Below are 16,411 nucleotides of genomic sequence, written 5' to 3'. Positions count from 1 at the left end.
ATCAGAAATATCTTTTTATATATGTTTTTACTAGTTAAGATTCATATTTTTACAGTATTTATTAAGGATTCATTGTCAAAATGGTATTAAAATGTATCAAACAGTAGTATACTCAGTTTTTCTCTAAGATTATAATCTTTTAATTTTATAGAATTATAGTAATATTTAGTTCAGAGGTCTTCATACAGTTATGATGTCAATTCAGTACTTTGAATTTTACTTTATAAAATGCATCATACTTTTTTTATATATTTCCACTGCTAGAAGAACATGTTTACAGTACTTACCTCTACCTAAAATTAGAAGACAGCTATTAATCAATGAATTTTTTCCCTCCCTTTGCAGCAAGTTTCCTCCAAGCCTGTATGCCGTCAGGATTTCTAAAGCACAGCAGGAGGAAATAGCGGGTGCTTTCCTTGTCACACTGGACCCCCTCATCACTCAGCTTCTCACATTCCAGCCTTTTGTGCAGGTGGTTTTGGACAGTCGATTAGGTAAGTTTCAAAAGAGATTTAGTGTTAAATCATCTCTTATTAATTATGACACGTTAGAGGCAGGGTTATTTTACCCTTACATAGTCATTCTTTGTTTAAGTTTTAAAAGTTTTATTTAAAATTCTTTCTACTTTTTTTTCTTGGAACATATTTCTCATTTAAAAAAATTATGCCTCTGATTTCTTTTTATATCACAATCAGATTTCTGCTGAAAATATTTAGAGTATGTTTTTACCAATTTGGTGTAACTTAATTAATCTGTTTTTTTTACCTATGAGAGCTGCCATGTGAGCTACAGTTCCCACAATGTCTACTGCTCGTTGTTATCATGGATAAGCTGCCTGCTCAGCCTGAGGACGTGCAGACCCTGTGGTGCACAGAGAGCCAGGCCTCGGAAACTACGACCAGGTAGCGTATGTGGCCTTGTTTATATCCAGTCATATTATGGATGGTTTAGAATGCCCTCCTGTTCAGAATGATCTAGAAATTTAGTTTTTTCTTATGTCACATGTTCTAGTTAATAGTTACTATGTAGACCTCATATATGTTGCTGCTTTATAAAAATAGATAAATATACATAAATCTATAACATGCTAAAAATATTTTAATTTTGTTCAGTGTTTTAGAAAGTACCGTCTAGTAGCCAGTGTTATGAATTTTAGTGTAACAGAGTAAATGTGGTTAGTAACATTTACAAATGAGCTCTGATAAATAGAAAGCTAGATACTATATGTTACCTCCTGGGAAATTTCACTTGAATTCATCTTCCTTACCAACACCAGGCTCTACTTTCTTATTCCCTGGATTATTGCTATGCTTTAGTTTTTCACTCTTTCCTTTAGCCCATTCTGGGCACCACTACCAGGTTAGTCTCCCTGAAGCCCAGTTCTGCTTCCTGTTCTCCTGCTCAAAAACTAAAGTGGAATGTCCAGACTCCTCAGCTTTGCATGTAAAGCCCATCCTGTTCTCTCACCACCTTCTGCTTTTGCTCCTCAGCCTTTCACCTTGTTTTCCACATGCACGCTTCGCTTCTTCAGACTGGTTATTCCTTTCTACCTTCTCACTCAAGCTTTGTCTTCTTTACCTATTTATATTTTGCCTGTTTTTAATTTGTTATTTAAATCTTCTGTGAATATTTCTTAATCCATTTCAATCTTAAAATGACTCCTCCCTATCTGAACTATAATACCTATTTTCTATTTTATATATGTTGTGTGATTTAGCTGTTTAAATTTCAAGTTCCTTGATGAATTTTGTCTTTGTATAGTTCAGTACTAAATAAATAGTTGGTAGATGATTAAAAAGAACAAGTACAGGAAAATTCTTCTCCTTTAAGGCATTTCTCTAACGGTGACTGTATTTTATTTATATGGATACATATTCACATATGTTGGAAACTGTTGTTGATACATACCTCTTCAGACATTCTGCTTTGTTAAAATAACCCTCCCTGTGTCGTTATTATACCTGCTAATTATGAACTGTTAATAATGTTAGGTTCAATGTTCTCAATTCCCCTGCAGAGTATCTCTACTCAGAGCCATTTTCTACAGTTTTGAGCAGTGTTCTGGTGAGCTCTCTCTGCCCGTTCATTTACAGGGAGTAAGGAGTCAAGGGCAAGCCGAGGGCGCCGTCACCTTGTATCAGCATGTCTGTGTTCATCTGTGTGCATTTATTGCTTCCTTTCATCCCTCACTGTTTCCCGAATTGGTAAGTTTGTTACTTGCTGGGCTAAGTGAGATTACACATTTGCCTTCTTTTAATTGAAATTGTGATTCATATACAGAAGAAAGTGTGGGAATAGTTAATGTATATTCTTTTTAAATGTCATTCTTTCAGCTTGCATATTTTACCCTTTGATTCATTTGTATCCTAGAAAATGGTAATCCTAGAGTCCCATAGTATTCAGATATAATATTTAGCTAAAGTATTTGAGAAACATTTTGAGTGGAAAGGTATGGAAAGACAATGTGAGAAGAGGAGAAATATGTAGGATTTTACTTAATTCAGTTTCATAAAGAAAAGAAGTAGATAATAGTATGCAGTACCGAGTCTCCTATAGATCGTATAATGTAGATTTTTTTAAAAAAGGGATTGTATTAGAAAAGATGTTGAGAAAACTCTAGGAAAAAATTCTTAGAATTTACATAAGGATCATTTAAGATATTATACAATGAGTAGTATCTGGCACCTATTTAATACTGTATTTGAATAGGTAAAGGCAGAAGCAAAAGTATAAGCATGTTGGGGCCGGCCCGGTGGCGCAGCGGTTAAGTTCGCACGTTCCGCTTCTCGGCGGCCCGGGGTTTGCTGGTTCGGATCCTGGGTGCGGACATGGCACTGCTTGGCAGCCATGCTGTGGTAGGCGTCCCACGTATAAACTAGAGGAAGATGGGCACGGATGTTAGCTCAGAGCCAGGCTTCCTCAGCAAAAAGAGGAGGATTGGCAGTAGTTAGCTGAGGGCTAATCTTCCTCCAAAAAAAAAAAAAAAGTATAGGCATGTATATTGTATATATTGTTTGAAAGATTTCAGGCTACTTAGAGAATCTTTGTGGATCCTAGTGATTGAGTTACCACATTTAAAACCACTTTTGAATCTCCATAGCCCAACACAATGCTTAATATACAGTAGGTGCTCAATAAATGTTGAGGGAATGGTAGTGTAGGTTCTTTCAGATACTAGAAAGTAGAGCTTTCCCCTTGAGGATCTGTTATTATTTGGACTGTGATAGTGTCCTGTTTTGTTTTGAGCAATGTAACATCAATGCTGGTATCTTTGTCGTTAGGATGCTGCTCTTTTGAACGCTGTGCTCAGTGCCAGTATGATCACCTCTTTGCTAGCTGTGGATGCGTGGTGCTTCGTTGCTCGGTACAGCATACTTACTTTTTGGGATTTGGGATTGATTTATAGTAGTGACTAACAGTACATGATTTTATACTTTTAAGTTTATAGAAACATTCTGTCTCAATAATCTTTTAATAGCCCCCGAACAGTTTGATTTCATATCATAGCACTAAATTAGAAACCGGGTTCCCTCTTTCCTTTCTTTGGTTCAAGTCAATAGGTAACTGTTGCTTAAGTAGTCTTGTATATTGTGATATTCCTTGGCTGTGGACATAACTGCAGTTTAGAATATTTAGTGCTTTATGGAAGTTCTTCTCTTTGCTTTTGTGAATAATTGTATCAAGATTGCCTTCTCTTTCTATCACAGATATGGGTCTGCTGAACTCTGTGCACACCATGTCACCATCGTGGCTCATCTGGTGAGTAGAATTACAAGGCCTAAAACATCCACTTTCCGTGCAGTTCCCTTGAGGATATGATCATCTTAAAGAATGTGAATATTGAAAGGAGAAATAGCGTGGTAGCTAAATTGTTTTGACAGTTTCTTTTTGCTGCATTAATGCTGATGCTATTGAGAGCCATGTACTAGAAACAGTGTAAAACTGGGGAAATTGTCTCATATATTCAAAACTTTATAGAGTACTGTTCTTCTGAAAAGAAAGACTGTTAATTGACAATAAATTTAAAATTGAATACAAAGTAGAAAATAAGAAAACAGCTAGTTGTAATGTTGATGACATCTAGAGGGAGTTCTTTTCTCCCTCTCTCTTTAATATGACTCAGACAAACTGACTCTTATGTTGTTGTATCTCTTTCAGTCAGGATGATTTGAGAGGGACTAAATGTGATAGTGATCCATGCCTTTTGGGAAAAGAAGTAATGCTTTATGAGAGGGTACAAAGAGAATGTGATTTAATGATGATTTGTTTTAATCTTTTCAATGTTGACCTTTTTTTGCTTTTAAATTCTGAGATGTTTGATATGTTCCATATAAGATGGTCATGACCTGTTTGTTTTTCGTTCCTGGGCTTTGATGAAGATCTTATGAGTCCATGTGTCTTTTCTTTCTTCTTATTGTGTTATGTATTTCTTGGTTTGCCTTTTAAGGATGTTGTAGACTAAATCCAGTGAGGTGTATAATAACCTGAACAGCTGACATCTATGTCTCCATGGCCAATGGTCTGGAGCACTTACCCACTTCACTAAATCCTTAACACATCTTGCACAGAACAGATAGAGTGATTTTTGTGTTATATGTATTATGTCTCCTTTAAATTAAAGTTTTCCTTTAAGTGAAAGCTCTCCTAGTACATTATGATAGGAATTGATTTCCAGAAAATTGAATTTATAAAATCTTTTGATGAAGCTCCAATCTTGAGCTATATCCACCTCTGCATTATTGTACTTATACCTTAAAAACATTCCATGAATTGTCTTTTAGTAGAATGATTGACAAATCAATTTATCATCAAAATAGTAATTAGACATAGAAATTCCAAAGTGTTGTTTTTAAATATAATGTCGAAATTGTTTTCTCATTATAAAAGTAATCTAGGTTCATGGAAGAAAAAAAATTAAATGAAGAAAACCTTCAAATTACGTTAAAATCACCTATAATCTTACCTCCCAGAAAGAGCTGCTGTTAATATTTTGGCATATAAAAGCTTGTAAAAGCTATGGTTTTAAGTCATTCACTCTCTCCTCTCTCTCTCTCTCTCTCGTCTTTTCCCAGATAAAATCTTGCCCTGGAGAATGTTATCAGCTTACCAACCTATCAATACTGTTCAGACGTCTGTTCTTCTTCATGGCCCCACCCCAACAGGCAAGGATCTTTGTCAGCAATTGCTGAGAATTGGATTCGGGCTCTTTTGAAGGCTTTTTTTTGTCCTTCGATTTATTCTACATGTAAATGTTAACGTGATCTGAGCATAAATTTTTAGTATGTTGATTGCTTTTCTTACTACTTTTAGATAGGTTTAGATTTTGATGTTGTTAAAGAAAAACCAGAGCTATATAGTAGTTAAAGTGGTAAAAACAGATTTTATTCAGAACTGTTGTGAGGGGAAAAGAGACCTCAGTGTAGAACTGGGCTCAATTCTGAATACAGTATAGACTGGTGGGGATTTATAGTCAAGGAGCAAGGGGTAGGTCAATGGATACAGATTGCTTAGAGGAAGTATCAAGGGTATGGGGTGATTCTGGCTAAACTGACTTGACAAGATTCTTGCTGAACACGGACCACAGTGATCAGATACCAACAGTGAGGGATTCTTTCTGAATTGACTTAGCAGGATTCTTTCTAAAACTGGATGATTCAGACCCAGCAAGGATGGCAGAAGGTCGAAGCCTAGTGGAGAAAGAGGGCTTAGAAGAGCCTGACTTAGCTTTGGTCTGAGAGAGAGTCTTGGTCAATGACTTTGCTGCAGGCTTAGATATCATTCCAATTCTGTCTTCCTGAAATATATCTTCCCCCTTGTTTTCATACGTTTAAGATACTTGAAATGAAACGGTTCTTTATTCTTTGCCCCTTTTAACTTATTTTGAAGAGCTAGAATATGACATGCCCTTAATAAAGTTGTTTTTTTTTTTTTTTTTTTTTTACCATAAATAAGTTGAACTTTTAGGGGAAAATTGAAAGTATGATGAGCCTTAGTTGTTTGCTGCTGTGAGGAAAACAAACTGCCATGATAGAGGAGATTCTCTAATTAAAGGAACCTGTGGAGCCTAGTGCAGTCCCCGGGACTGGTCACTGGAGCTCCTTTTTTAAAAATACAGCTTCCTGGAGTGGGTATGGAGTGGTGGCTATGAAGTGAGGTTCTGTAATATGTTTTTGTTGTTATTGTTGTTAAATTCCTGCATGATTCTAACATGGATACAAGATTAGGAACCACTAGGTTAGTGAAAGGGGTTACAGGCCTTGGTTTGAATCCTGGCTTACTACGACCTTGGGCAAGTCATCCTTTCTGGACATAAGTTACCCTGTCTACAAAGTGGTGGGTATGTGTAACTATTTGGAAACATTCTGTAAGGACAACACTTGTAGTGCCAAGCTTAGAGGGTTGCTCAGTAAACGCTGGGAGTTATTTCTGACTGGAGTGTTTTCCCCAAGTCCGTGTCTGCTTTCCTGTCCTAGAGAGGCTGGCCAGGCACCAGAGGAACCACACCAGCCACCTAGCCCTCTTTCTTGCAGGTCAGAAGCATACAGGGCCCACCTGTTAGCCCTCTAGAAAGTATGTGAGGGCTGCTGTTCTTCCCTCCAAAACTCCAAAAGAGTTGTCAGCTCTAGGTCTCTTCGAATTTTAATACCTTTTATTCCCCATCAGAGGTCTTGCTCTTGGTTCCTGGTACATTGTTTTTCATAGAGGCCTTGTTAACTGGAACGCCCTTCCTGAAGAAGTGGGATTGGGAAGGGAAAGAGTCCTTGTAACCTCAATTTTCTCATTTATAAAATAGGAATAAAATTATCCTTTTCCTAAGGTTGTTCTGAAATTTTAACTTTTAGAATAATACAACTCAGAATGAATTAGCTCAAAATGTCTAGAAGCCTTGTTATAAAGGAAGAAGATAAATGCTAGTTTATGTTTAAAGATGTCTTATGTATTTCTCAGTTTTCTAAATTTTTCCAGTAATTGAGGCTATCAGATATGTAAATTATGGATAAATGGGGGGTTACTTTTAATTTTTTTCTTCAGTTATCAAATACTGATTTCCTGCTATGGTCAAGTTACTGTGCTAAAATTTAAAATTAAAGGACAAACCTGAATTTGAATCTCTGTTCTGAGAGTCCTTGAGAGGTTGAGATGCTGGTGCTCAGATGGCAGGTGGAGACTTGAGGAGACACGGAACGTGCGCGTGCAGGGGGTGAGCATCTGACAAGTGTCCGCCCTCCCCGCTCAGCTCGCTGTCCTTTCCTGTGAGACATGCTCCCTCCTCTTGAAGGACGGAGGGAACTGATACTATTTGAGACTTTAAGATGGACCGGGCTTTGTACTGGGCACTTTAATTCTTTTAGTCCTTAGATCAGCCTTGTAGGATAGATATTATGTCCATTTTACAGAAAAAGAAACTAACTCAGGGAAATTAAAGAATTTCCCCAAACTGACTTGTGGTAAACAGCTGAGCTGGAATTCAGACCAGATCTGTTACTCCAAAATCCAGGCTTTTCCCACTGCTCCAGTATTCTTTTTCAACTGTTCTTTATGTGGTAATTTCAGGACCCTCCCCTGTTTGTGGGCTGTTGCCTCCTTACCCCTTTAACCATAGGAAATCTGCTTTTATTGTTTAGGTGTTATAAAGCTTGCTCATAAATTAATTTTTAATAGTGTTTTGTTGCTTAAAATAAAAACTTGGAAACCACTGCACTATGTCAGGGCATCTAGTCCTAGTAGAAATTATAAATCTATAAAAATACTCGTAATAAAAGGTGGTACGTGATGAGTGCCAAAACTGAGGCACAGATTGGGTTTGGTTGGGTGTTCATAGCTTAGACGATCATTTCTGGGAGGTACGGTGTGGGAACAGGTAGGAATGGAGAAGTTCTTGGAGCTGGTGGCCTTTGAGATACAAACTGAAGAATAGTGACAGTGGAAGGGAGGTGGGGACAGTAGCAAAGGTGAGAAAGTACAGGCTAGGGAGAAAAGGGGGACAAGTAGTGAACCTGGAATTAATTATTCAGTTCATTTGCATACAAGATGTATCCTTTTTTTTTAAGATTTTTTTATTTTTTCCTTTTTCTCCCCAAAACCCCCTGGTGCATAGTTGTATATTTTTAGTTGTGGGTCCTTCTTGTTGTGGCATGTGGGACGCTGCCTCAGCATGGCCTGATGAGCGGTGGGTGCCATGTCTGTGCCCAGGATCCAAACTGGCGAAACCCTGGGCCGCTGAAGCAGAGCGCACGAATTTAACCACTCGGCTGTGGGGCCAGCCCTAAGATGTATCTTTTTTTTTTTTTTAAGATTTTATTTTTCCTTTTTCTCCCCAAAGCCCCTTGGTACATAGTTGTGTATTTTTAGTTGTGGGTCTGTCTAGTTGTGGCATGTGGGACGCCGCCTCAGCGTGGCCTGACAAGCAATGCCATGTCCATGCCCAGGATTTGAACCTGTGAAACCCCGGGTCGCCAAAGCAGAGCGCATGAACTTAACCACTTAGCCACGGGGCCAGTCCCAAGATGTATCTTTTTAAATATTGAAATAAAAACCCAGATTTTCTATCAGTGGTGCAGCATTAACGTAAATGAAAATAGTTAATCCCAGTACAGTGATATTTTACTTAAAAAAAAAGAAATGCCTTTCTTTTTTAAGTGATAGTTTTGAGGGAAATGCCAGTATATATAGAGAGAGTAAAATGTGTTTTCTGTTTCAATATGGAGAGTAATTATTGAGTATCCTGTTATTTCTTTTAGTGTGTAACTATTAATAGTAATCTTGTTTTATAGAAACAAGCAAAAGTACAAGGAGGTTACCTAACTGAAGGGAAAGGGTTTAATATGCCTGATTTAAAGCACACTGGTAGTTGGGCTTTTTTGTGCTTTTCGTGTAAAGTAAAAATTACTATATGTATTTATGTTTTAAGCCCACTGGTGTGTTTTTTCTCTCTTCTCAGTTTTAAGGGGGGAAGTCGTAATTCTCTGTGAATTATTCCCTTATACTTCACTCTTTGTGAAGTATTGTCATTACTAGCAGTTTTAAATCTTTAAAATTGCGTTGAGACCAGGGTTTTCAAACTCAGAATAGTAAATAAATCAGTCTTTCTGTGTAATAAATTTTGGCAACATTTACCCTTTTATATTTTCCAAGGCATTGTTATTTATAGTTTCTATTTTGGGAGGGGACCTAGTTCATTCACTCACTGGACTTGATTGTAAAGAAGGATCATGTTTGAACTGATGTCATCAGTTGGGGCAGTTCTCTCGGCTTTCCTGATGCAGTCTGGTCTCAGGACTATAGCGGCTGCTTGTGACACACAGCTCGTCGAGGGATCCATTTTTCTGGCTTTAGCAGCTGTCGCAAAAGATAGGCACATGATTTCTCCCTTGTTTTGACAGCTAAATATTTTCTGCAAACAAAATAAAATTCAAATAAAAATATAGTATGTAACAGGAAAGTTTCTCTGTCAAATTTAATAGCATGGGTTTTTTTTTCATTTTTGATGTAGGAAAACTTTTCATTCAATAAGTACATTTTGGATATCATAAATTGAATTCTTCTTAAAAAATTACATTAATAGACTTTTAGCTGGGTTATGCTTAATTTAGTAATTAAGTGTACCATTCATTTTGCTGTTTTTCCACCAGAAACTAATTTAAGCTTTTAACTGTTTAGAACTTTTCTTTTGCATTTTTATCTAGTCTGTTGACACTTCATTTTGACAAAACGGAACTGTCTTTCTGGTAACCTGGCACGCACTTTGAATTATCTCAGTGGTAGAATGCATTTGCCAACCACATTGTTCTGGACTGGTGGCTCATTTGTGAAATGAATTTTGTATGCTGTCTGAAGGAGAGCAGAGCCAGCTAGCCCACTGGAGAGCTGAACTTAACAGGCTTTGCTTCTTTAAATCCTCAGCTGCAGTCGGCTGAGATAACAGCAGGCCACAAAGGTTGGCTGAATCAGTCTGGTTGGCATATTTTGGAATATTACTTTTGACTTTGCAAGGTGATGAGTGCACAAGTTCTTAGGAAAATAATAGATTTATTGGGTAGGGATATGATAAAATAGCTGAGATGACTAATAATGAAATACATTATTTAACACTTCATAGTGCATTAATATTGCGTTCTACTTAAACTGTGTTTGCCATTTTGGAAACAAATACAACAACAACAAAAATAATGTGTGTTCATTTAAGTCACCTTGATCTGGTACCTTGTGATATTACTATTCAATTAAAGACTTTTTAAAAATACTAAATATGGAAGCTAGTACTTAGCTTCTGTGCATCTGTTCATCAGACTGTCTCATGTTACTCTTGTTTCTCTAACAATTTATTTCAGGTGGAGTTCATCCAAAAATTTCCCCCTAAAGAAGCAGAAAATTTGCCCCTCTGGCAATGTATTTCCTTCCAGGCATTACCTGCTGAGCTAAGGAAACAAACTGCACATGAGGTCTCCGGGGTGGGCACGGCACAGTGTAAGAAGTGGCTGCGTGGCACACGCACTCTGGGAGAACTGGAGTCTCTGGTAAGATCACCATTTTGATTGATCTGAGTCATTCGGTAGCTGTTTATTGAGCACTGTTTTAGGTACTGGGGATGGGTTGTTAATAAGATGGACATAGTCTCTGCCCTCAGGTTAGAACCCAGCAAGGTTTTCAGATTTCTACCTTATAAAAGGGTCTGTGAGAAACTTACCATTATCTTGATGGATGTAAATTATATTGGGGGAGGTGGTTGTAACTCAAAACACATCAGAACAACATGAAACATTATGAAAAACTTCATTTGTAGTCTTTTTCTGCCACATCTCTGGATTAGGCAGACGTGATTCTTTTATTTGACGGGATATAAGCCTCATTTTATATAGACCTACTCTGACCCTTTATGTACCTTTCTGTTTAGAATGCTTCCTTTTAAAATAATAGGATAAAAAAGAAATTCGTCTGTAAGAAGTAAAAAATGATTTTTAAAATGTATTAACTGAATATAGTACATGTAGTTGAATTTTCCAGTTTAGCATTCATTTGCTCGTTCATTTGCTCGTTCATTCAGCAAAGGTATTTTGAGTGCTCTCATGTGCCAAGCTCTGTGCTAGGCATTGGGGGTATATCAGTGAACAAAACAAACAGAAATGCCTCCTCTCCTGGCCTTGCATTCTAGCTGAGCTGTGGACAGTGAAATAAGTAATAAATATACATTTATGTAGATATCACTTTGTGATAAGTGGAGAAAAGTCAAGCAAGGATGGGGACAGGGCATTCGAGGGGTTGGGGGCCTACTTGCAATTTTAAATTCAGGGTGTTCTCAGGGCATACATTTCCATATGAGTGTAAAAGTTCCAATACTCTGTTATAGAATGGCACTTGACCATGATTATCAAGATAATTTAAAACGTTTACATATATCCAAAGGAAATATAAGTTTTTATGTGCCTTTATTTTGGGAAAACTATTAAATACCTTGTTAGGAGTAGGTTAAATTGTTCTGGTTTTGCATTTATTGTGCACTAATTTCTATAGTAAAGACAAAAAATCTTTTGTATTAGGTAAAATAAAAGCACCTCTTTTCAAAAATGAATAAATCTTTGCTCTATGACCAAAACTTTAGTTCAGCAGATCATTCCACATGTTTATTTGTAAAAGGAAATAAGTCAATCTTAAATAAAGAACTGTGTGGTAATTACATAAAATTATGTGGTTGTTGAAGTCTAATGGATTGTTGCCAATCTTTACATTCTCCTATGGCCATCGCTTTACTCCCACCACCAACCAGCCCCATTCCTGACCAGAGAGGGAGATTTGATATATAGAATCCAGAAAAGATTGTTTTTAGTTTCAAATTCTAGATTGTGTATGTCTTAAGTACTGTATTTGCTTATTGCAAATACACCTGTTTAATGCAGTGTTTGCTGAGGAACTTTAATTATGGAACAACAGCAACAATAAAAATCTAGTAACTTAAAAAGATTGCTAGGTGCATAATGTGAAAAAAATGGTAGAATTTTTGGTTGGTGAATATTATAAATTAGTTCAATCATACTATTTGTATCAGACCTATTTATTAAAATACAATGCTGTTTCCATTTCATTATTAAATTTTCAACCTAAAAGGAAAAAGGTTTATTTAGAAAAATGAAGCAAATGTTTCTGAGTATAAGGAAAGGTCATTTTAATAAAATATACTTGTATTAAAGAGATAGCTGAAGAGATGGCTCTGAGTCTTAGGAATAGAGTCCTCCGTGGGTTTCCCTGAGGAGTAGGCCCCAGCTCCTTTAGGCTGGGGTCTAAACGCAGGGCCTTGCCCCGTCTCCCCTCAGAACACGGTGCTCTCTGCTTTGCTTGCTGTTTGTCAGTCTGCTACTGAAGCTCTGGATATTGGACAACAAACTGCAGTTGTGGAAGTTGGGAGTCAGCTTTGGAGTTTTTTAAACGTTAAACTGGTAAGGAAAGCAACTGATCATTTCCCTGAAGAACATAAAATATTGCAGAAAGAGAGTAGTACTGAAATGTCCCTGTAGAGTAAAACGTAGCTCATTTGTTTAGGTGCTTGGCAGAACTTGTGATTAGAACCTTCTCTGTCAGCCAGTTCTTTTTAAGAGTGTGGTGGAATTAGTAAAACTAGAACCTAGTAAAGTGACAGTGACAGTCCAGCTAATTATTTTCATGAACAGTTGGACCCTATTTAAAAAAAAATCTCTTCCCCTATTGTTTGTCTTCTCTTTTGGGTTAGTGTAGCCTGTTTCTGTGATTCTAGGGTCTTTTATAAAATCTTTTGGGCAATGGAGACTGATCCAGCTTAAAGGTGGGAGGGGCAAGTGGATAGATATGGCTAATTTGTATTCCTCTTCCCTAGAGAAGCCAAAAAGCCAAGTGATGATTGGGTTACAATTAAAATGATACGTCTTCCACAGATTATTGTAGTTTAAAAATCTAAATATGATGAGGCTGGCCCCATGGTCTAGTGGTTAAGTTCATGTGCTCTGCTTCAGTGGCCCAGGGTTTGCGTGTTTGGATCCCAGACATGGACCTACACACCATTCATGAAGCCATGCTGTGGCGGCATCCTATATGCAAAATAGGGGAAGATTGGCACAGATCTTAGCTCAGGGACAATCTTCTTCAAGTAAAAAGAGCAAGATTGGCAATATATGTTAGCTCAGGGCCAATCTTCCTCACCCCCCTCCCCCAAAAAAAGTCTAAATATGATGTTTGTTTTCTTTCACTAAGTAGAAATGAATGTATGACCTCTGATTGTCCCAGCCAGTGGAAGCTGAAGCCAACATTCATGCTTTGGGAAATAATAGAAATGGTTTTGCAGATGTTTTATCATTAAAGTTTATGGATGGTCAGATTTCCCTCCCTACTACAGTATTTTAACTTCAACAAGTTCTTTTCCCTGATCCTCACAAATTGTTTAATAAATGTTCATTGAGGATCTCTCTACTGGTGATACAGCTTACAATATCATGACAGAAACATTTATGGAGAAGAGAAGTGGAATTTTAAGAAGACTAAGGAATGTACAAGCTTTTCAGTGACAGACAAAAGTAATTAGATCCCCACCCAAGGTAAATCTGGGTCTGAATCATGGTTCTGCTTTTTCCTAGCCATGTGATCTTGAACAAATTATTTAATCTCTCTGCCCCTTTTTCTTATTAGTAAAGTGAAGGTAATAATATCTATCTCAGAGTTGTAAGGTATTAGTGAGGTAATAAATAGAAGCACTTAGCATACTGCCTGGTATATAACAAATACTTGTTAAAAAGTTGCTATTCTCATGTAATTGCACATTTTCACCAAAATCATTTTGTGTTTCTTATTTAAGGTAACAGGTCAACCTTATGTTCAACAGACATTCAACCTTTTACTTCCACTGTTGGGATTTTTCATTCAAACTCTAGATCCCCAGCTGATATGTCAGGTAAGAACATGGAGAAAGTTCATCCTTGGTTTGCTGAGGACCTTGATAAACTGGTATGACTTAAAGTAACTTTCTAGAAACAGTCGTTTTTAATGATTTGTTGCCTGGTTTCCTTGTCTCTCCTTTCTTGTTGAACTGAATGTAAACGTCACAGAATCGCTTGTCCAGGGATGTTTCCTCAGTCCTCCTCTTTCTTTTTTGTAGTATTGTTGGTTACACTGGACTGTCAATTCAGCCTCCGTCGGTTCTTATCCTATCTCCCCGATACTGAATAGTTGAAAGTTTTTGTTATTGCTGTTAACTGCCCAAGAAGAATCCCTGGGGTTAGGAGTCATAGTTCATGTGTGAGCCCTGCATTCACAGCATTTTCAAAGGCGTTTCAGCAGCTGTGGGAGTGTGGAGTAAAACCAGCATCGACTGCCGGATCATCCTCATTGTTTCTTTGAAGAAATACAATGATTTTGAAGGAAGAGCACTACTGAATTTTCTCTCTGGCCCCAGCTTGCATGGCTGGAACAGGCAGAACTGGGGTCACTGTCTGGGGGAATCCTTGTGGTGTTACCTCAGTTATACCCCGCTTTTGGAGGTTCTGAGCCAATGGAGAGAGAAAAGGGGAAAGGCCTTCATCTTCTCTGAAGTGGTTGAGAGGCTTTGGAATGAGTCCATACTGGACAGAATTGATCCCCAAATCAAGAGTTGACTTAAACTTACACTCACATAAAAAACAGAAACAGAAACTGTTACAAGGTAAAACTAACTCTTCCTGTTGAGGATGACGGAAGAACTAATACCCTGTCACAGTAGATGGGGGGAAGTGAGACTTGTAATGCTTTGTGTTTAGTCGTTCTGGTTAGTGGTTGTGTACATGAAGAAGTCAGCATTAACAAACATTTACTAATTAGGTATATTTTTAAATTACTGTATGTGTAACATGGATTACTAAATTATATAGAACGAGAATATGGTAGAATAATTGACTCAATTTTGTTGATTCTGAAGGTTCTATTTCTTTTTTGAAAAATTAACTACTGATAACTTTTATATAATTGTACCTACCTTTAAAAAACGCAAATAACTAAAGTTGTAAAAATTCACTGTAAGTAAATTGTTCATTTAGGCCTTGCTTCCTTTACAGAAGACTTTTATCTCAGTGTTCCTTTAAATCAGGGGTCAGCAAACTAGGGCCTCCTGGCGAGATTCTGTTCTCCTGTTTCCAGCACAAGAGCTAAGGATGACTTTTACAATATTTAAAGGTTTGTAGAAGAAAAAATGCAAGAGGGAACATGTTGCCTCCAAAGCCTAAAGCCTAAAATGTTACCTTCTGGCCCTTTACAGAAAGTCTGTGCAAACCTGCTCTAAAGTAATGAACTATTCTCACTAGAATTTAAAATGTGATTTTTAAAGATTTGAAAGAAGAGCACTTTTTTTTTTTTTTTTTACAGTGGTTGTTAGGATGACTGCTCTTAATAATTGACTCAGTTGTTAGATAGTTTTATTCAAATTTCACCTGTGGAGTTTCAGTTTTATGGCGTGTTCGTCTACACTGGGTTTTGTTTTGTTCCCCTCCCCACACACCTATGAAAATCTGTCATGTCTACAAAATGCTTGTTTTCGTATGTAACCGTTCTTCGGTCTTTGCCTCTGTAGGTAGTAACTTTGCAGACCTCTCTACTTAGACTAGAGCCCCCTGACCACGTTCGTTTGGCAGTGCTCGATTTTGTATCTTCTCTAGGAAAACTTTTTATACCTCAAGCTATCCAGGTAATACTCTCTTAATTCTGTTGTTTCTGGGTTAACAAAATCTCTGTAAGAGTTACTGCTGACTAAGGGATTTTTAGGCTTTTAATTGCTGGAATTCTGTGGCAAGAGGATGACTTTGTCAAAACTGAAGTCATTTTGAGTTTTTTCTTTTAGAAAAATATTTCTAGAGTTGGCTGTAGTCTGAGATTCTCATCCCAGTTGGACTCTAGCACACAACGTTCCTGAGGACGGAAAACGTATTTATGTCTTCTGGGGGACAGTGTATAATGGGGAAACGGGGTAGTTTATCAAACTTATTCTCTTGGTTTTATATCCATGAAAGGGACCTTGTTTGCAGCATTTTCATATATAGTCTTAAAAAACAAAGTACATATAGTTGACAAATAGCTGTGTATTTACAAAATTGTACTGTACGTGCCTGGCAATACACTTCCACTGAATTTTACGACATACTTCACACGAGAAGATCATCCCCTAATTGAGTTTTATTCCTTATTACTGTGGTCAAAACACAATTCTAGACAGCTTTTTTTCATCTCCATGGGAGAGACTATAAAAAGAGCTCACTCAGGAGAATTTTTATGTAATTAGAGCAAAAACATGATGGACATGTTGATTAAACTCCGTACATGTTGATAAAAATCTTTGAAACTAAAAATGTAACTGGTTAGTTTCTAAAGGGCTCTCTTGTTCACAGGTAACGATACCATACCATTTGTTTTCATCATGTGAGGTTAT

The 16,411-nt window shown here is 37.2% G+C and overlaps 1 protein-coding gene across 4 annotated transcripts in view; it reads left to right on the top strand.

The window, feature by feature from the left end:
- Positions 1–16,411, top strand: part of FIRRM (FIGNL1 interacting regulator of recombination and mitosis) — a 39,413-nt gene that overhangs the window by 18,771 nt on the left and 4,231 nt on the right. For 3 of the 4 annotated variants that reach the window (XM_044758771.2, XM_044758774.2, XM_014845156.3), the window contains 10 exons: positions 346–494; positions 773–902; positions 2,018–2,204; positions 3,282–3,364; positions 3,708–3,759; positions 5,073–5,162; positions 10,332–10,517; positions 12,309–12,431; positions 13,817–13,912; positions 15,560–15,673. In XM_044758771.2, coding sequence (XP_044614706.1) covers positions 346–494; positions 773–902; positions 2,018–2,204; positions 3,282–3,364; positions 3,708–3,759; positions 5,073–5,162; positions 10,332–10,517; positions 12,309–12,431; positions 13,817–13,912; positions 15,560–15,673 — 1,210 coding nt within the window. Of the gene's footprint in view, positions 1–345; positions 495–772; positions 903–2,017; positions 2,205–3,281; positions 3,365–3,707; positions 3,760–5,072; positions 5,163–10,331; positions 10,518–12,308; positions 12,432–13,816; positions 13,913–14,116; positions 14,660–15,559; positions 15,674–16,411 lie in introns of those variants that run through there. The other variant, XM_070496822.1, reaches the window with a different exon arrangement.

This window comes from Equus asinus, chromosome 25 (genome assembly GCF_041296235.1).
Source record: "Equus asinus isolate D_3611 breed Donkey chromosome 25, EquAss-T2T_v2, whole genome shotgun sequence".
Taxonomy (NCBI): Eukaryota; Metazoa; Chordata; class Mammalia; order Perissodactyla; family Equidae; genus Equus; species Equus asinus.
Note: the sequence above shows the minus strand (reverse complement) of the source record. Positions and strands in the feature narration are given on the sequence as shown.